The sequence below is a fragment of the Micromesistius poutassou genome (assembly GCF_964030765.1).
Source record: "Micromesistius poutassou genome assembly, chromosome: 17".
Taxonomy (NCBI): domain Eukaryota; kingdom Metazoa; phylum Chordata; class Actinopteri; order Gadiformes; family Gadidae; genus Micromesistius; species Micromesistius poutassou.
Genome location: NC_140287.1, coordinates 8,731,801 through 8,752,981, shown reverse-complemented (window position 1 = coordinate 8,752,981; position 21,181 = coordinate 8,731,801). Strand labels below are relative to the sequence as shown.

Genomic DNA, 21,181 nt, shown 5'->3' with positions numbered 1-21,181 from the left:
GAGCTGGCTGACGCCTTGCGTGGCGGACACCGCCGTCGGTGTGTGGATGTGTGCATGAATGGGTGAATGTAAGGCAATATTGTAAAGTGCTTTGTGTGGCATCTGGTTAGAAAAGCGCGATATAAATGCAGCCCATGTACCACCATTTACCATTTACCATTTAGCGTAATATAAGTCTGTTGGTATGTGAGCTCAAGCGCCTAATTGGTGGGTGAAAACTCAGAAGAAATGTGTGCAAATGTCTGTTTCTAATCAACACTGTGTAGACTGGCCACTGGAGAAATACGCTTCTGGAAGCTTCCTCTGCTCGCGAGTGGATATATACAAGGCTTGACTCTGGCCCTTGGCACACACGCCTCTCAGAAACGGCATGAATTTAATTTAATCCACATTTATCCCAGTTCTAATGCATTAATCCACGAGGTCCTGCAAACTTTGTGTGATAGGTGAAAATGGCTGGCGTCATTTTTTTTTCTTCTCTCTCCCTCTCTGTTGCCGTGGGAACCAAATATATCATGATTGACAGGACTTTGAAATAAAATGTCATGCTCCAGCAGCTTTTTCAACGATTCCATGATTGACTCTGTTCTCAGAGCAAAAGGACATTTCTAAAGCTATCAGGTTTTTTTTCCTGGGACACAGACACCTGGCGGCTTATAGCAAACGTGAACTCTAGCACTCCACCATATTCGACTTAATTCATTACAGAAAATGTTAAACGCATAACTATTTTTATGTTCAGTGGTGTGTATTTGCGGTCCACAGAGGACAAACCCCATATATTATATATATAGCCATATCTTATCCATTTTGAATACTGTGTCATTATCCTCTGTTGATATCCATCCTAATACCTGTACGTTTTCTGCTACGATGCACAATTAAATTTTTCTTTTGTCGAATACAAAAAACAACTTCAGTCAGTTAGGTAGTTGGCTAATAAATAGAAATAATATGAATATGCATTGATCATGTTTATTGTTTTGAGGATCTTCTACTCTGTTTTAATAATTTTTGTTTCATTAATGACAGATATCAAAGTTATTTTATCGGTCGCTTTGACATATTCGCATTAATGCAATAAATGTGGAGCTGGTCGCCACGGCCTTCCCAAGCATTCAACAAGAATTAGCGCTGATGGCCTGATTAGCATTAGCTTGCATTTCTGTCTGATTCTGTCCCCCTCAATATTATATTGAATTGTAAGAGCTTCTGTTCCTTGTGGATGAGGAAGACGCTATCACTTAGAGAGTTGATAATGAAATGGGAAAAAGAGTCATTTGTTCTCTTGATGGGCCTGCTGAGACTCAAATTGAATATTTAAAATTAGAATCAGCCCATATTCGCTGTCCGAATTATAGTTGTCGGATTCTCTGCTTCTAGAAAAGCGCTTCTGTACTTGCATAATATCATCACATTCTACAAGAGAGTGTATTCAGGAACAGTTTGAAGAACCTTGAGCTTTTTTTCAATAAAAAAAGAGGTGAGCGTATTGTGTAAGAATATATCACACAGTGTGATGGATGCCCTAAGATCTGGTTGAAGTGTTTGTGTTGTAGAAACACAATTCAATGTCAAGAGGAAAGAATGGAGCTGAGAAAACATCATGAACTCAATAGAAAAGTCCACACGCTCCATAGGATCCATCGTGTACAGGAGCTGCCTGTTCTTCCATTATCAAATGGCTGTTGTGAATTCACAAACAGCTTAAGGGGAGAGAGACATTTGGCAGTGGCATACTTGATTATGCTGATGTAGTTTAGAAACCTCGACAACACTACAACTTTGGCTGACCCCTTATATCCTGCTCTGTCTCATCTCGGCAATCTCTGACAATGCCACCTTAAAAAAAAAGTTGGGGAATACTTTGGAGCACATTTCAAAGGCTCGGGGCTGGGTACTGGAGGAGAAAGGAAGGACTGCTGTTCAGTCTCAGTTTTATTCTAATGCCGGCTTGCTAACAGCGGTTCACTGTATGGTAGGATGACCATATGGCGTCCCTGTTTTCTGGTGGCTTGTCCCCGAAAATTAACCAGGTTCAAGTGATTCACATTTTTTTAATATATGAATAGATTTTGAAATGGCAAAATGTTCCAGCTAGCTGCATTTCATGCAGTTGGTGATCTGATTTGCTGTTACGCAACCTCGCTTCATGGGGGTCGACTCTATACCATATCAGACATGAGCGATCATAAACAATATGCTATCAATACAATATAGAATGACTTTCTATTGGAGGAGCTACTGGTTTTTGGCTGTTTTACCAAAGCTTAAACATGCTCGTAAAGCTAGTAAAACATTGGGCATCTACTGCCCAATCTTCCACTACAGTTCTATATTTAATAGGCAGAATATGAATAGGTCCCCTTTTTCTGAGACAATAACATCAGATATTTAGTTAATGAAGTGCTAAACAACAAATGTCCCTGTTTTTCATTTCAGTAATCTGGTCACCATACGGTATAGCATATAGTGTAGCCTATGTGCTACATGTGCTAACAGGAGTTGCTATTTCGTACTAGCCTTAATTCCCCCGAGTCGCTCTGTTCCGTCTCGGTATGTTAGGTCTTAGTCATCTAGTGCCAAGTCCCGGTAGAAATATGAGTTATGAAAAGCACTGTGACCACGGAGATATACCAGCAGGCGTTTACCAACCTGCTGTTAAGAGGCCAGAAATACCGTGAAATGACTTCAGAGACCGACTGAGGCAGTGTTTCGTTGACCTCTGTTAACCCCAATGAAAATGTGACAGCATTACTGTCCGCAGGCGCCAGGGTCTTTAATGACCCATCTCACCCCCAAACCATTGCAGCTCCTCTGAGGAGCGGGGGAGTGGGGAGGAGGCTGAGCTTGCTGTGTTTGGGTTTAAGGAATCAAGGAAAACGTTAGCAAAGAGCCGCTGGAGGAAAGAGAAAGAACCGCTAAAAGTTTGGGTGGTTGCTTGTTTTCAACCTAAGAATACACAAATCTGAAGACTGTGCAGAGAGGCCACACAACACGACACGCATACAAAGTAGTGTATGCTGCACTGTGCCCCGAACAGTGGGTTGCTGGTGCGGTTCCCTGGTGTGCCCTGGACACTGTGTTAAAACAGGGAAGAGTCTTTGAGGGCACGGCTGCAGATAGGGACGCCACTACTCCTTTCAGCCATCTCAGGATGTAGGTCGTGGTCTTGCTGCGTCTGAGTCAGTCGAGGTGGTCTCAGTTCCCCTCAAGGGCGGGGTAGATCCAAAATGTCCGCAGCCTAGCTGGCGCCCATGAGCTAGAGGCCTAACCCTCACCTGCTACTTAATGAATGAATGGATAAAACCATCTGATGAATTATATAGTAAATCGTGTATTATATTTCATTCTACAAAAAGAATACAATAAAATATATTCATGAATAAATAAATTAACAAATTAATCCATTAACCCCCAAATCCATAAACGCATAGAAACATAAAAACATACATTCTTCAATGACTACGTCAATAAATTCTTAAATCCATAAATTTTCGTAAATGAATACATAAATAAATAAATGAATACATATATAAATACATGAATAAATAAATACATAAATAAATACAAATAAATTGCTTCTGAAACAGTGTTAGATTTACGACCGTTGTAAAGTGTGTTGATCAGTTTACCATCTGTTCAGACCTCCATCTCGTCTGTACGGATAAAAACATCAGACGCATTTCCAGCCCAATGTATTTAGAATAGTGGTGAGCCACTATCCAGTACTGGTTGAAAACATCAAATGAAGTATATGTGGTAGTGTTTTTTTAATCTAAATGTTTAATGCTCCATTCCTACATATTTATGCCACCTATCAATTATGTATGACGAAATAAATGGATTATATTACCCAGCTGGATGTTTCTTCGGGGGCCCAGAGTAAATACTCACATTTCGATGAAGTGTGAGTAATAATCCCAATAACACTCCACTCTCTCGCCTCTGATGCCCATGTAGGGTGCGCTTCCTGTTGGGTGGTCGCCACGGTGAGTTCAAGTTCCTTCCGCCGTCCAGTTACGCGGCCTGCTTCGAAGCCCTGCTGCCCAAGGAGAAGATGAAGGTGGAGCCGGTGAAGGAGTACAAGCGAGACGCGGAGGGCGTGCGAGACCTGCTGGGAACCGCCCAGTTCCTGTCCCAGGCCTCCTTCATCCCCACGCCGGTGGAGACCAGCCAGGTGAGAGAACAGGATTTCAGCAGAGGGAACGGGATTTCAACACAGTGGATGGGATTTCGGCAGAGTGAACGGGATATCATCAGAGCGAATGGGATTTAAGCACAGTGGAGGGGATTCTTACTAGAATCAAAAACAGTAAATCGATTTTTAATCATTTGCTGTTCATTGGGTGGGAAATGGACCACAGTTTACTGCATTGTTGTGCATTGTGAACTATTGTTTGACATTTAATAAGTTCTTCTTTTTCTTCTTTACTTCTTCTTTATCTTTTAGATTATCATGCCTCCCCATCTAGAAAAGGTTCGAGACAAGTTGGCGGAGAACATTCACGAGCTCTGGGGAATGAATAAAATAGAGTTAGGCTGGTCCTATGGCAAGGTGAGAAATACCTTTTGCTTTGTTGCAATTCCTTTTCTTTTCCCCCCTCTTCACATCTAACATATATCACATAACATGATAATGTCCCGTCAATCGGATCAAAATAAGTAATGCAAAAACCATACATTTCCTCATGTTTCTAGGACACAAATATAAAAATGTTTAATATATATATATTTTTTCATAAGTAATTTGTTTAATATGAGATAAGAGATGAAATTAATGTAACAATCGTAAGAAAATGTACGTCATCTTGCTTTCTCTCTTATAATTTGCGGTTCAAACCAAATAAAAGAGGGTAAGTGAACATATCCTTCCATTCTATGTGATGTTGTGCTTTTCGTGCCATCTATAATATATTCTGCGTAGTATACTGTGTTTAGGCAACAGACTCTAGTGTCTGTATTTTAGAATCATGAATTATGAATTCAAACATATTGTTCCACACAATCTGCAGAGTAGTAGGTTTTGGCTTTACATTGTGGAAACAAACCAAGAGGATGACTTTCATTGTCGTAAATAGTTCCCCGGGCATACAACACGAATCAAACAGTTGATACTTTTATTTTGAAATCAATCCAAAAATCTATACAGAAACCTCTGTTTAAAGAGGGGGTTTCTTACAAAAGACTTCAGAGACTCTCTTGGTTTGTTTGATTTTGACAAACGAAAGCCAATGTGACCTATTTAGCCTAATGTGCAGATTACAATAACAGTAACAATATGAGGCACAGCTCTTATGTCTATAATACAGATAAACATTACATTGTATGCTTTTCCTTTTCAGACAGATATTTAATTGGGGTTCATACCCTTTCCAACTCCCCTCATTGATTTTGGTGTGAAGACACGCCGTCTTATAAGCTAGGCTTTGACTCACTTCTTAAAACATAATTCTGCTCCCACATCATTTCTCGTGCGCATTTGCATTAGCTAAGTGGATCTGACGTCTGTCCTGGCGTTGCTGGGACGCTGAGATTTGGTAGAGGGTCAGAGAAGGTGCCGCTTCTAGATGCAGAAATACTACCCTGCTGGAGTAGTTGTCTGTTACGTAACAAAGGGAAACGACAAACACGATACAGTAAATCGTAGAGTAAACACTGTATAGTTCAGGTTCAATTCAGGCTCAGCCTTTTCTGTTTCTGCTCAGGCCCAATTCATTGCAGGAGATTTCTATCCATAACAGAACCCTTGAGGTTCTTGTACTATTTACAAAAGAGCTGGCTGGTGTTTATTGAAAAATAAACCCACAAAAAACACAACAACTACATTCCTATACACCGTCCTGCATGTTTTCTTGGTTATAACACACTTGCCCCCTGTTATGAAGGGCACAGCCAAAGGGGTGATTTGAGAGTAAATCCCAACAGAGGAATGACGCCACTTATACTCACTATTCCAGTCACGCACATGCGCGCGCACACACACACACACACACACACACATACCTCTCTCCCCTCCTCCTCACCAAGAAAACATGCTCCTCTGTTCGCCTTGTGCTTCCATAATGTCCTCTAACCTAGACTCGTCCTCTCAATGCAAGCAAGTAGAAGCTTGTCCTTAAAGCCATCTTCTGCCCCCCCCCCCCCCCCGTCCTCTTTCTCTCCCCTCACCCTCCTGTGTGTTCACTATCCTAACCTTGACTTTGAGCTGAGTGAGTCGCTGTGTGTGTGTATATATATGTCTTATATGTCTATATATGTCTTCTGTGTTGCTTTCATTTGTATTACTTTCCTATAGAGATAAAGTATTGCTTTAGATTTGCTTTGAAAGCATCACTGCAGGCAAGGTGATGAAATAGGGGGGAGATGGTTCATGTGGATCTTTGTCTTCTTGCTCTCTCTCTCCCTCTCCCTCCCTCTCCCTCTCCCTCTCCCCCTCTCTCTCTCTTTCTCTATTTCTCTCCCGCTCCCTCTCTCTCTATTTCTCTCCCGCTCCCTCGTCTCTCTCTCTTTCTCTCTCTCTCCCCTCTCTCTCTCTCTCTCTCTCTCCCTCTCCCTCTCTCTCTCTCACGCTCTCTCGTCTCTCTCTCCCTCTCCTTCTCCATCTCTCTCTCTCTCTCTCTCTCTCTCTCTCTCTCTCTCTCTCTCTCTCTCTCTCTCTCTCTCTCTCCGCTCAGATCAGGGAGGATAACAAGCGTCAGCACCCGTGCCTGGTGGATTTCTCGAAGCTGCCTGACACCGAGAAGAACTACAACCTCCAGATGTCGTCGGAAACACTCAAGTATGTCACGGCTCGTGATTGGCTGGATATTTACGATGAAAGAGTTTGCAGACTTGGTGTTAAAATACGGCCAAACTAGTGACAGCCAATAAAGATGCATCTTGTGTGATTCCTGTCTATTTGAAAGCTGTTGAATGGTTCAGATTGAGAGGAAACAGCAAGAAAGAAAGGTCACCCACCGCATCCTGCTATTGCTTCCTCAAGCCCTGCACTGTAGACTTTGTCGGCTGCCAAAGCACTGCTTTAATAAAAATAACTTGAATTGATATAGCGCCTTTCATATTACCCAAGGTCGCTTAACAAAAATGGGAGGGGGGAAAGGGAGGGGGGGTGGGTTAGGGGTCAAAGGAGGTGAAGAGGAATGTTTTGAGGTGCTTTTTGAACTGGGGCAGGGATGGGGCAAAGCAGATGTGGATTGGTAGTGGATTGTGGAAGCATTGGCAGAGAATGCTCCCACACTCTGGGAGCATTTCACCTCCCAGACCTGCAGGATGAATCACGCAGACCATTTGACCCGGTGTGACCCAGAGAAAAGCCTGCCGCCACACCAAAGCGTTGCAACACACTGGACATGACTAATTCTGTTTTAGATCAGAGTTACCATGAGTAGTATCCTGACACAGATGTACCCCCCCCCCCACCCTCCCAACAGGACCCTGCTGGCGTTAGGATGCCATGTGCTGCTGGTCCGCCCCGGGGCTGAGGACAGCCTGAAGAAGATCAAACTCCCCAAGAAGTAAGGGTCCCCTCCGTGATCGTACCTCTTCATCCTGAAGGCTGCCCTGCAGTTAGTCTACAAAATCACATACATTTTGGTTACATGAGACCAACGTAATGCGTTAAAAAGTTACACACTGTAGATTTTACAAACAGAAACATACATTTTGAAACATTAAATTATCCCCATGAAAGACTCAAAAGTGACTAAAAAGCCCATCTTGAGGAGTACTATCTTAAAAAGGTTTTTAACATTTGCAGAAACAAAATGGCCTTGTATTCCCATGTTAGGATTAACCCATGTGCACAACACATTAACTACATAAACAACCTGTGCCCTTCAGCTATATGATGTCCAACGGCTACAAGCCCACCCCTCTGGACCTGTCTGACATTAAGCTGAGCCCGGGACAAGAGCTTCTGGTGGACAAGCTGGCCGAAAACGCCCACAACGTGTGGGCCAAGGACCGCATCAAGCAGGGATGGACCTACGGCATCCAGCAGGTAGGGAGCCAACACAACAACGTATCCGTTCTCTGAGAGGGAAACAAGTCCACTAAAGCAACGTTAATCTCATCAGCAGATTATACCCCATTCCCTTGGTTTCTGCATAGGCTCAGCAGTGGGGCTGGGTGTCATAATGATGTATAGACTCTCTACCCTGGTTCAATAGGGATTAACTACTGCTTGGTAACTCCACAGCAAGTTGTAGTCCAAGCGTCGAGGGGGAGTGGGAAGTTGGGTAGTGTAGTTCATTGAGAGCTGCAGGAACAATATCAAACATACTGACTGTCTGTTTTATTTTTATTATTGTTGTATTAGCTTTTTGTCTATGTCCTTCAATGCAAGTGTTTCATATGCTGAGGTATAATTGAAATTAGACTCATACACTGAAACTAAAATGCACACAAAAAAAGTGTTTTTTAATGGTTTTTAATTTAATGGTTAGCCTAGGCCTGCAGGATGGTTTAAGCAAATTATATACCAATTTAAATGTATAATATACTCATATTATTAACAGCCATGGGACAGCAGTGCTCCTTTAAGGTTTGTTTTTGGGGAGAAATCTCGACTGGAATTTCCCTTTAATGAGGAGAAAATGAAAAAGCGATGAAAAAGCATAACCTCTCGCATGAACCTCTAGTGTGAAGGGATTTCTTACTTCACATTTGTGCAATTTCAGTTTTCTAACAATAAATCAGTATTGTTATTTTTTATACGTATATATATATATATATATATATATATATATATATATATATATATATATAGATGTACATCCCATGGCCCAAAAAAGCAGTAGTGCTCGGAGCGAAGACTCAGACGTGGCGCTGACATTTCTCCGCTGCATGTCGGCCCGTTTCCGCCACTCTGGCACGGGATGTCTTTGCAATAAAGGGAAACAAGCCGTTAAATATTTCATAGCGGGGCCGTGTTCATATATAAAGCGCACCCTGCCAGCCCTGCCTCAGCTAAAGGTCACGGGGGAAAAGACAATGTATTAAGAGGAGCAGTAATCGCAACCCACGGACAATTAGCAGCTCAATCAGAGGCTCTGGCAGCCCAGTGGTTCAGCGAACAGGCGGGTGTTGGTGAGCTGGCCCCTGTCCGAGCCAACAATTATGTTGTGTACGATGTTGGAACAAACGTGTGAACGTGGTGGTAAATTGACTGTGTACTCTTGTCGTCTTTCGACGCAGGACGTGAAGAGTAAGCGCAACCCCCGCCTGGTGCCCTACGCCCTGTTGGACGAGCGCACCAAGAAGTCCAATCGGGACAGCCTGCGAGAAGCTATTCGCACTCTGATTGGCTACGGCTACAACATCGAGCCCTCCGACCAGGAAGGAGGTATGTTTTACGGTCGAACTGTACTCAGAGATTTCTATAATATTTACGATGCTGACAACACAAAAAGCGTTTTCCACTGAAGTGAAAATCAAAGTAGGGTTTGACACTAATACTCATTGTGCAGATGCATGCTGTAATTGCCAAGTCCACGGATTGCTCACTTATCACTGATTGCAGAGCTCTCATGTTCTCTCCATCCATTTCCTTAAATTGCCTTTTAGTTTTTAGTAATAATGTCAAGGCTTGTTCTAACGCCAGGCTCTGGGTTTAAGGGTGTTATACCTGGGTGGGATCCCTCACTCACCTCTATCCTCTTAAATGTCAGCCTGTGAATCTTAGCCTTGAAGAAAGAGTAGCTAAGTAGCTAATCAGCAATGACTCTGTATCGTTAGCCTCATTGCACAATTGCCTAAGTCACATTTTGGCCAAATTGTGATATCTTACCTAACTCTACTCTCCTAACGCTGCTGATTCACTGTGCCTCATTGGCCATATCCTGAGTGATTTTTACATTCCATAATCACTATCCGCTTAAGTCACTCATTTGACTTGAGTCAAACACAACCCCACAACGGTCGGGGGAAGGAACACAGGGGGTTTGGCTCAGCTCTCCATCGCTGACCCTTGTTGTCCTGACCCGTGTCCCCGCCCCCGCCTCCCCCAAGCAGGGCACGTGGTGGAGCGGCTGACCATCGACAAGATCCGCTTCTTCCGGGTGGAGCGCACCTACGCCGTGCGCACCGGCAAGTGGTACTTTGAGTTCGAGGCGGTGACAGGCGGAGACATGCGGGTGGGCTGGGCACGGCCCGACTGCAAGCCCGACCTGGAGCTCGGCACCGACGAGCTGGCCTATGTGTTCGACGGATACCGGGTGAGAGCCACGCGCCCCCCCCCCCCCCCCCTCATCCCCCAGTCCTTGGTCATCGTTACTATGGCGATTTTTGGTTTTGCTGCATCTGGTTGTGCCGCGCATTTTATGACAGCGCCGGTGATATTTTGACCCCTCTCTAATCAAAATTTGATTTTGATTGAAGAAGGTATTAGACGGCTCATTAAGCCGCGTTAAGGCACGACGGCGACCTTTCAGCGCTCCGCTGCGTGAGCGTGGAGCGGTTGTCTCTCTGATTTAAAAAAATCCTCTATTTTTTCTAAGGCTTAGAAGAAATAGCTGAAAATTAACATAAAAGATGAACTTAGTTTCTGCCAAGTCCAAGGCACATTTGCACAATGATCTGGTCTCAGCAGATACCTTGACTCTGTTGGTTGTTATGTCATATTTGGAAGCTCAATCTGTAAATTTTTCCCAAAAAAATCTCAGCAGAAGTAACCATTTAAAGGGTTATTTTTCACAATTTTCTTCCGGGGGGGCATGCCCCCGGACCCCCTTAGCGTTGCTAGGTTACCAACTTACAGCACCACTGCTACAAAAAAATAGTGCATGCACCGCCCAGGTATGACAAAACCCTTTCCCCCTGCTGCTGGAAAAGATCCTAGAGGAAACACTGTGATTCTTTTCTGTAGTTGCTCCTATTTGGATTCTATTGATTCTATTCTCAGATTGTCCTCCGCCTCACTTGTGAGTCACTTCGGATGAACGCGCCCTGACTCGATTATAACACAGTGTTAACGGTACGTGTTTCCCCCCGTGTGTGTGTAACGCGCCCAGGGCCATCGCTTGAACATGGGCAGCCGATTCTTCGGCCGCTCCTGGCGGGCTGGCGACGTGGTGGGCTGCATGATCAACATGGAGGACAAGTCCATGATCTTCACCCTCAACGGCGAGATCCTCATCACCAACAAGGGCTCCGAGCTCTGCTTCGCCGACTTTGAGACCGAAGACGGTAGGCAGGGCGTGCGTGTGTGTGCGTGCGCGCGCGTGTGTGTGTTTCTGTCTGGAGGTCCCACAGAGGACAGATGTGAAGTCAAGGCTATTGCGTCATTGAGTCTGAGCGTGTGAATGAGGGCAGTCCAACACTTGTGGTTTTCACATCTTCACCAGAGATGCTCTTAGCCGGCGTGCTGACAGGCCTGCTGAGGTTGTAACCTAGAAACACCCTGCTGGGGGAAATAAGTGAAACATAAGTGGTCCCCCATTACCAAATCACCCTTATTTAATGTGGTGCTCGCAAATTGGCTATTTCCACAAAGGACTAAAGGATTGATTCCGCAGCCCCCTGCTATGTGTGTGTGTGTGTGTGTGTGTGTGTGTGTGTGTGTGTGTGTGTGTGTGTGTGAGTGTCTGGGTGTGTGTGTGAGTCTGTATGTGTGTGTCTTATTCATCTCTGCTCCCCAGTATCTATCTCACTGTATTCTCCTCCCCCGGTCATGGGCCCACCCCCAGGATTTATCCCAGTGTGCAGCCTGGGGCTTGCCCAGGTGGGACGCATCAACCTGGGCAAGGAGGCCAGCTCCTTCAGGTACTACACCATGTGTGGCCTCCAGGAGGGATTCGAACCCTTCGCCGTCAACATGAACAGGGAGGTGACCATGTGGTTCAGCAAGCGCCTGCCCACCTTCGTCAACGTGCCCAAGGACCACAATCACATCATGGTGAGTCGGGTCCCGACCCCGTGTTAAAGGGGCGGTGAACCGTTGATTTGAGCGGGACAATTTTGGCCTACGAATTAAGAAAATTGGATTTTCCGGGCAGTTGTCGTAAAGGTTTTAGAAAAAACTGACATATCAGGTTCCATAGGAGAAGGTTGGGGAGAAAAAATTTATGGAGCATTTCTGGAGCATTTTATGGAGCATTTCCACCGTTTAACAATTGTATTAATTTGAGTAAAAGTGAACACAGAAATTATAATGTATACAATGGATAGTCAACAGTATTCATTGTTATTCCCATGCCTGAGGGGGCGCGCTACGCCACCTGTTAAGTGTAACTTGTAACATTGTTTGAGTGCTAATAAATCAGAGTTAAAAAGAAAAGAAAAGAAAAAATAAATAAATAAATGGATGTCAATGTCTCGACCTGCCTTCTCGAGTCACTGCGTTAAAAGCAAGTTATCCTTGTATTATATAACAAATAACATATTATTGTTCACTAACATCAAAATGGAACTGTAGTTATTTGTGGGTTCAAGGACCCTTAACGTTTAGGACCAACACGTTAAACACAGTTCAGGAGCTGTAGTCCAACCGAAAGAAGGAACAATGTCTGTATCTCGGCGGGGTGTTCCCTGGGGCAGATCACGAGGATCGACGGCACGGTGGACAGCCCCCCGTGTCTGAAGGTGACCCACAAGACGTTCGGCACCCAGAACAGCAACGCCGACATGGTGTTCTGCCGGCTCAGCATGCCGGTGGAGCTGCACTCCCTCTTCAAGACCAGCGCCGTGGCCGACATGAACGGCGTTCACGAGGAGGAGACCCTCAAGGTCAAGCACAGGTGCGGACTTCACAGACGCACACACACGCACGCACGCACACACACATACACACACACAAACAAACACGGTATCACACACACACACACACTCATGCACACACACGCACGCACACACACACACACACACACACACACACACACACACACACACACACAGACAGACACACAAACACACACTCATGCACACACAAACACACACACACACACACACACACACACACACACACACACACACACACACTCAAACACGCAAACACATACCCCCTCACAAGACAACGTATGCGATTGTGCGGGCACTGACCGATGTTCGATTCCCACCTGCGGTCCTATGCTACAGTGCCTCCTCTTTGTTCTTTCTACCCACTCAGTCTCCACTGTCCTGTCTGTTGTGCCGCAGACATAAAAAGATTATATAACAACCCACTGATTGAATCAATCCCCAGCACAGAGAGCATTGTGACGCTACAGTCCTGATCCGGGGTCCTCATGAGTGTGTTTGTACTGTGTAACCATAGATACCCACTGAGAGCTGTGAAGCACGGGGACGAAGCCAGAAGAGTGGACTACAGCAGCATCACCACGGTATGAGCTCCAGCGTTTGATTCATCATTTAATATCTGCTTTTATCTCCTGCCTCCCTGTTGACATTATACTGTGCATTTATACATGCATTATACATGCGTGTGTGTGTGTGTGTGTGTGTGTGTGTGTGTGTCTGTGTTTGTGTGTGAGTAATTGCATGCTTGCGTGCACGTGTTTGTGTGGTGTGTGGTGCGTGTGTGTGTGTGTGTGTGTGTGGTGCGTGTGTGTGTGTGTGCGTGTGCCTGTGGACTCCTCCAGTACTACCACTCGGTCCGGGTGTTTGCCGGTCAGGACCCTGCGGGTGTGTGGGTGGGCTGGGTGACCCCAGACTACCATTACTTCAGCAACAACTACAACCTCAGCAAGAACCGCACGGTGACGGTAACCCTGGGCGATGAGCGTGGGCGGGTCCACGAGACGTGAGTCCATGTTTGGAGCGGAAAGGGGGGGGAGGAATTCAAGAATTCAACTCTCCTCAATGTTAACATGAGGGGAGACTTACAAGAGACAAACAGGAAAATGTCTTTCCTCCATTTTAGCTCTCTTGTTGATGTTGTTCTTCGCACCTTTGGTCTTTTTCCATTCGCCGCCCCGGGCCAAACCATGCTGCTACGCATTTCCATTACCAGTTTAAATCCGCCAACCTTTGCTGAATCTCTCCTTGGATTGCAGCGTGTATGAGATGCATCGCCATGCATGCAGAGTACAGCTAGAGTTCTCAACATTTTACTTTGATATTGTTTGTCTTTTCTATAACCTATGAAAGACTTAAGAAGGGTAATGGAGGTTTAGATATAAGCGCTCCACATTTCAGTTTGACAACTCCCTTGGAGAGCAAAATAACTCATTGAAGTATGATTTATTTTGATTTGTCTTGGTCTAAGAGTGTGAATATGGATAATATTTCACACCATCAGATCGCTGATGTTGATATTCAACACTTTTCCAAATATCAAGGACATCCTGTGTCCTTGTTATTAGGCAGGAATATGTGTGAAACCGTGTCCAATGTGTCAACAAGACTAATCGTAAATGATTCAGTTCTTAATGAGCGATTGAGATTAGGAAGCAAAACAGGGGGAAAATCAAACATCAAACTGAATTCACCATCACGGATGTCATTGTGTGCGTCGCCGTCTGAGCCTTATTGGCGATATCCTAAGCCCATCAGAGTGCTTTTTACATTCCATATCACTATCTGCCTCAGTCATCTATTTGACTTGGGCATGTTTTGCACTAAATGCAAGATGAACCTTAAAATATGATTTAGGCAATTATGCTGTGAGGCTTACGATATTCTATGGAGATTCTAATGTTGATATTGTTGTAACCTTTGACCCCTGTTCTCCTCCCCCTGGTCTCCTGGGTGGGCGGTGGCAGGGTGAGGCGTAGTAACTGCTACATGGTGTGGGCCGGGGAGGTGAGCAGTGGCTCCCACCCCTCCGGCAGCAGCAACGTGGACCTGGAGGTGGGCTGCCTGATCGACCTGGCCACCGGCCTGCTGTCCTTCACCGTCAACGGCAGGGAGATCCCCACCTCCTACCAGGTACCCATTCATCACCTTATCCATTCATCACTTCATCCATTAATCACTCCATCCATTCATCCCTTCATCCATCCATTATTCCAATCATCCACCCATTCATCACTTCATCCGTTCATCACCTCATCCCCCCCCATTCACCGTATCCATCCCTCGGCTTAGTCTAGTCGATAGGTTGACTCCATTCTTCTTCTGTTTAATGAGCCGATCTTCATGAGACTGTGCTATTTAAAACCCCAGCCTTGTGACGTGTGTAATGACGAGTTAAACGCCTGCCTGCACAAACGTTGTTCCCTGACACCCTAAGAACCGCCATTTCTCAGGGAAGCGCTTGTTAATGCAATGTTCCGGTATCCTCCGCCTTAGACACCCAATGACACCCAGTCACTGAGCCTCTGAGTCATCCGGCTGCACACGCACATTCAGAAACACAAGCACACACACACACACACGCACACGCAGCATCACACACACTCACAGACACACACACACACACACACACACACAACACAAACACGCACATGCACATGCACACACACACACACACACAAACACACATGTGCACACACACACACAAACACACACGTGCGCACACACACACAAACACACACACACTCATGCACAGACTCATGCACAGACACACACGCTTACATACACAGACAGATGCAAACGTACACGGCATCACACGCACACACACGCACATGCACACACACAAACACACTGTTGATCATTTCTTCTAGCCAAGCCACTTCCTGTAAGTCATGCTCTGTGCTCCTGTCCTCTGTGTGACACTCACCGCTTTCCTCTGGTGTGTAGGTGGAACCCAACACTAAGCTCTTCCCTGCTGTGTTCGTGCGACCCACCAGCGCCAACCTCTTCCAGTTTGAGCTGACTAAAATAAAGGTACAAGCCCCCGACCGGCACCTCCTGTGCCTGATGCCACAGCATCAGAAATGTTCAACCTGCACTAGGTCACCTGTTTGCTGCAGCCACTGTTTTTTTAAATTAAAAATCGAATTCAAACTTTCGCTACGGACATAGCGAAATGTATTAATAGAAATAATCGACTCGCTACGCTCGGCGGATGAGTCATTTTCCAATGAACCCTTTTGTGCAGAAGCCCTCGCTGTAGCGAAAGAGAGAGCTACAGAGGGCAGGTTAACCCTCTCCAAATGGAAGCGCCATTCAACCCTCCGTTCCATTTTCCTATTCCCATTCAACACATGCACCAAAGAGGAACTCTCCACTCCTGTTTCCTGTTTCCTCTTGTTTCCCTCCTGCTCCCAGAACACCATGCCCCTGTCGTCGGCCATCTTCAAGAGCGAGCACAAGAACCCGGTGTCGCAGTGTCCCCCCCGGCTGGACGTGCAGTCCATCAGCGCCGTGCTCTGGAGCCGCATGCCCAACAGCTTCCTGAAGGTGGAGACGGGCCGCGTGAGCGACAGGCACGGCTGGATGGTCCAGTGTGTGGAGCCCCTGCAGATGCTGGCCGTGCACATACCCGAGGAGAACAGGTGTGTGTGTGTGTCTGTGTGTGTTTGGGTGGGTGGGTGGATGGGTAGGGAGGTGGGTGGGTGTGGGTGTGTGTGTGTGTGTGTGCGTGTGTGTGCTCGCTTGCTGCACTCTATATTTCACATTTATTACGTTTTCTTGTGTGCTTTGTTGCAGTGTTTCAATGTCAACAAGCAGATTTGAAAACGTCTGCACACACGCACGCAAAAAACACACACTAACGCACACACTGTATATTGACTAATAAACACTGTACACACATTAACACACCGACACGCATCCACAACACATTTTGTTTGAATATGAATTGCAAACAATTGTAATCTTTTTGCAATGTTGATTGAGCTCAGTAGCATCACTGCTATTAGCATTAACACCCCAAACGATTCCACACCATTTAGCCTTACTCTCTCTTATCTTAAGAAAAAACTGGGTAAATAATGAATATAAATAATATCAGAAATATATATATAAATAATGAATATAATAAAAAATCTATAAAAATCTATAAAAAATAAATCAAAATATAATAATAAGAAAATAAAATAATAAACACAACCCCTCCCCCCGCCCACGCCGCAGGTGCGTGGACATCATGGAGCTGTCGGAGCAGCAGGACATGCAGCAGTTCCACTACCACACGCTGCAGCTGTACTGCGCCCTGTGCGCGCTGGGTAACACGCGCGTGGCCCACGCCCTCTGCGGCCACCTGGACCAGTCGCAGCTGCTCTACATCATCGACAACAAGTACCTGTCGGGCATGCTGCGCGAGGGCTTCTACAGCGTGCTCATCAGCATCCACCTGGAGACGGCGCGCGAGGCGCGGCTCATGATGAACAACGAGTTCATCATCCCCGTCACGCCCGAGACGCGCTCCATCCGCCTCTTCTCGGACGCCTCCAAGCGCCACCTGCCACCCGGCGTGGGCCTCAGCACCTCGCTCAAGCCCCGCCTCAACTTTGCCCCGCCCTGCTTCGTGGGCAGCAAGCGGGAGCAGCACCTGTACAGCCCCCAGATCCCGCTGGACGCGCTGAAGGAGAAGGCCATCAGCATGCTGACGGAGGCGGTGCAGGGCGGGGGCCACCACATCCGGGACCCCGTGGGGGGCAGCGTGCAGTACCAGTTTGTGCCCATCCTGAGGCTGATCAGCACCCTGCTGACCATGGGGGTGCTGGCCAGCGCCGACGTGCACAAGATCCTGCTGCTTATCGACCCCGCCGTGTTCGGGGAGCCATGCGGGGAGCGGGAAGCCGCGGCCGCCGCTGCGGAGGTTGCTGCCACCACCGCCGCCGCCCTGCCCGCGGAGAAGGAGGGGCTTAAAGGGGAGGAGGGGAAGGCGCTGGAGGCCGGAGAGGAGGAGGCGGGGAAGGACGGGAGGCAGCCAATGAAAGGGCTGCTGGAGAAGAGGTTGCCGGAGCCGGTGAAGCGGCAGGTAATGGACATGGTCGTGGAAACGTCACGACATACGGTCGTGGAAACGTTTTGTACAATGAGTGCATTCAACATGGGATTTACGACCCAAAAAGTGCAAGAATCATTGAAATGCATGAAGTGAATCCGCAAAGCAACTGCTTTAAGTGCTCGCCACACACAGTTTTATTGTATAAGGGTTTTTAGCAGCAATAGTATTAGTGGTAATAGTAGAAGTAGAAGTAGCAAAGATAACATAAGGCCATATGACATTGCCTGTGAAGCCCTTTTGAATGACTTTCGTGTGTTTGACTTGAAAAAGATATGATATAATATGCCGATGCGCATGTGTGTATGTGTGAATTTGCCCCTGTGTGTATGTGTGCATTTGCCCCTGTGTGTGCGTGTTTATCCATGTGTACGTGTGCATTTGCCCCTGTGTATGCATGTTCATGCATGTGTATTTGCCCCTGTGTATGCATGTTCATGCATGTGTATTTGCCCCTGTGTGTGCGTTATGATGGGTGTGTATGTGTTATGATGCGTGTGTACGTGTCATGATGCGTGTGTACATGTTATGACGCGTGTGTATGTGTGCATTTGCCCCTGTGTACGTGTTATGACGCGTGTGTACGTGTTCCCCCACGGCAGATCTGCGAGCTGCTGCACTACTTCTGCGACTGCGAGCTGAAGCACCGTATCGAGGCCATCGCCTCCTTCTCCGACCACTTTGTCTCCAAGTTGCAGCACAACCAGAAGTTCCGCTACAACGAGCTGATGCTGGCGCTCAACATGTCCGCTGCCGTCACCGCCAGGAAGACCAAAGAGTTCCGCTCGCCCCCGCAGGAGCAGGTGAGACGGCGCCGTGGAAAGAGAGCAGCAGATTGCACGGTTTGGCGGTGGACTCAATGCAGCGGGGTGGGGGGGAGAATCGCAGATGAAGCGGGAGCTAAACGCTCACAAACGGTTGGATTGCATTGGATTGCGGCACAGCATTTACTCACAACTCAATTCACCGAATAACAATCAGGGAATTGAGTTGTGAGTAGGGGGAACAAGGGGGAAACGGGCCTAAACTTAAATCAAAAGTGGAAGCACAAATATCGTCTGTTGCGGCTCTCATGCAAATGTTCTCAAAGACAGAACTGCAGCTAAAGTGAAAAGTAATTGTTACTCTTAAATCCCAATTTCACCGCGGTGAGTGATTGACTGTCCAAAGCGGGACCGCCGCCCGTGTCTTTTAGGTAATGCGGAAGATTAAGGATCGCCCTGATTCGTCCCCGTAGTAGAATCACGGCGCTAGAAGGACAGAGGCTAGCAGTTTTTGCCCATTAGCTGTCCCCATCCCATAACTCAGTGAAGGGCTGTGTTTTTGAACCCCTGCCCAGTTCTCCTCCCGCCTCACCGTGGCAACGGAGACCAAACATCTGCTGCAGTTAACCTCATTAAGGCCGTCCAACCTATAGTGCCGACTATGGTTGTCACATCAACATACACAATGATGGAATGGAGGGAGATCAGGCCAGGAGAGGGGAGGGAGGGGGGGGGGGGAGAGAGAGAGAGAGAGAGAGAGAGAGAGAGAGAGAGCGATACATTTACTGAAGCCCTTTAGGTCATGACAAACACTATTGCTACTCTCTCTCTCTCTCTCTCTCTCTCTCTCTCTCTCTCTCTCTCTCTCTCTCTCTCTCTCTATATATATATATAGTCAACAATATATATTGTCGACAACCCGGAGGGAGGAATCGTCACAATATATACATCCCTCTCTCAATCTGTCCCTCTCTCCCTCTCTCCATCTCTTCCTCGCTCCCTCTTTCCCTCTCTAACACACACACTAGCATATGCACAGACAAATCACAAATGCATGCACACAAATCGAAGCCTGGGGCCTCAATACCTTTAAATGGCGTGACAGTGTGAAGGGCTTAGTGGAGATATATTTGAAGTGACTTTGGTCATTTTCCACATACATGGGTCATTGTTTTCCCACCCCTTTAACTTCCCTTGGGTTTTGCGTCATTTTCTTTGCTCATTTGAAGGCAGCACATACCGCCACTGGCCCAGAACAAATCTGAGTGGGCTTTTGTCAATCTCTCTCTTTATCTCGTTAAGTGTTCCCCAAAGCCCCCCCCCCCCCCCCGTGTGTATGTTTGTGTGTATGTTTGTGTGTGCGTGTATGCGTGTGAGAGCAAACATGCCTTTGCGTTTGCGTGTAAATAAATCCAGATTTTCATCTTTGGCAAACACACAAACATTCAGAGGTTTACACACACACACACACACACACACACACACACACACACACACACACACACACACACCCGCACACACCCACACACACACGCCGGCAGGGTCTCATCTGGTGATGAAGTCGGGTGGTTCACGGCCACTGTACGGATGTAACGGTGTGTCGTGGTGGCCTTGAGTCACCCGGCGTGACGGGCTCCACCAGGGCTGTGTGTCTCTGTTATTATGTTATTATGATCTATCTATCTGATCATCTAATACATAACAATGGCTTTTGCGTTTTTTTTGTGGGTCTGGACGTGTTTGTTTTGTATACGTGTGCGCATGTGGTTGCATGTGTGGTGTGTGTGTGTGTGTGTGTGTGTGTGTGTGTGTCCCAGATCAACATGCTGCTGAACTTCAGCACGGGGGAGGACTGCCCATGTCCGGAGGAGATCCAGGAGGAGCTGTATGACTTCCACAACGAGCTCCGCCTCCACTGCGGTGAGCCAATCAGATCACAGCTCATGGCCCAGGGCCCTCCTCCCTGGCTGGAGTCACCCAATGCTTTGTTACCAAACTAAGACTCAGTTGTCTCATGGTCAGGTCTGAGGAGGAGGCGAGCTGGTTTAATCTGCTTAATCTGTTCTAGCATGAATGCAAAATTGACACGCACTCCAATGCTGTTTTTGTTCTGTTTTGTTTGTCAGTGGGAGCAGCTGCAAATTATAATAATACCATGAATGATGTCTTGGCCGACAGCTGTGTGATATGATTTGTGTGTCTTTTAATGTGCTCCCCTTCAAAGGGTTTGAGTGTTTCACTCTCAATTAAGTGCAGTGGAAATAGTGACAACTTCTTGCGTCATTGTCATTTTTGTCAGGCCCCTGATTTCGGTGACAGTGTTTCTGTGTGTGTGTGTGTGTGTGTGTGTGTGTGTGTGTGTGTGTGTGTGTGTGCGTATGTGTGTGTGCATGCGTGAGTGCGTGTGTGTGTGTGAATGCGTGCATGCACGTGTGTGCGTGCATACATGTCTGTCTGTCTGTGTGTGTGCATGTGTGTGTGTGTGTGTGTGTCACTCTGAGGTGTGGGGAGGTGGGTGCCGCTGCAGATGGGCCAGACATCCTGATGTTTTGATAAATAATTGAATCGCTGGAGTCCCTCCGGG

The 21,181-nt window shown here is 46.7% G+C and overlaps 1 protein-coding gene across 1 annotated transcript in view; it reads left to right on the top strand.

Moving 5' to 3' along the window:
- LOC311361992 (ryanodine receptor 3) overlaps window positions 1-21,181 on the top strand; it is a gene marked incomplete at both ends in the record, with an annotated part of 123,932 nt that overhangs the window by 53,566 nt on the left and 49,185 nt on the right. Inside the window, 18 exon segments of the mRNA XM_084481786.1 lie at window positions 3,964-4,180; window positions 4,454-4,558; window positions 6,678-6,781; window positions 7,434-7,517; window positions 7,843-8,002; window positions 9,199-9,346; window positions 10,015-10,217; window positions 11,013-11,187; window positions 11,688-11,896; window positions 12,538-12,737; window positions 13,253-13,319; window positions 13,578-13,738; window positions 14,700-14,865; window positions 15,679-15,765; window positions 16,150-16,376; window positions 16,957-17,806; window positions 18,436-18,636; window positions 20,415-20,517. Of these exon segments, the coding sequence (XP_084337912.1) occupies window positions 3,964-4,180; window positions 4,454-4,558; window positions 6,678-6,781; window positions 7,434-7,517; window positions 7,843-8,002; window positions 9,199-9,346; window positions 10,015-10,217; window positions 11,013-11,187; window positions 11,688-11,896; window positions 12,538-12,737; window positions 13,253-13,319; window positions 13,578-13,738; window positions 14,700-14,865; window positions 15,679-15,765; window positions 16,150-16,376; window positions 16,957-17,806; window positions 18,436-18,636; window positions 20,415-20,517 (3,467 nt within the window).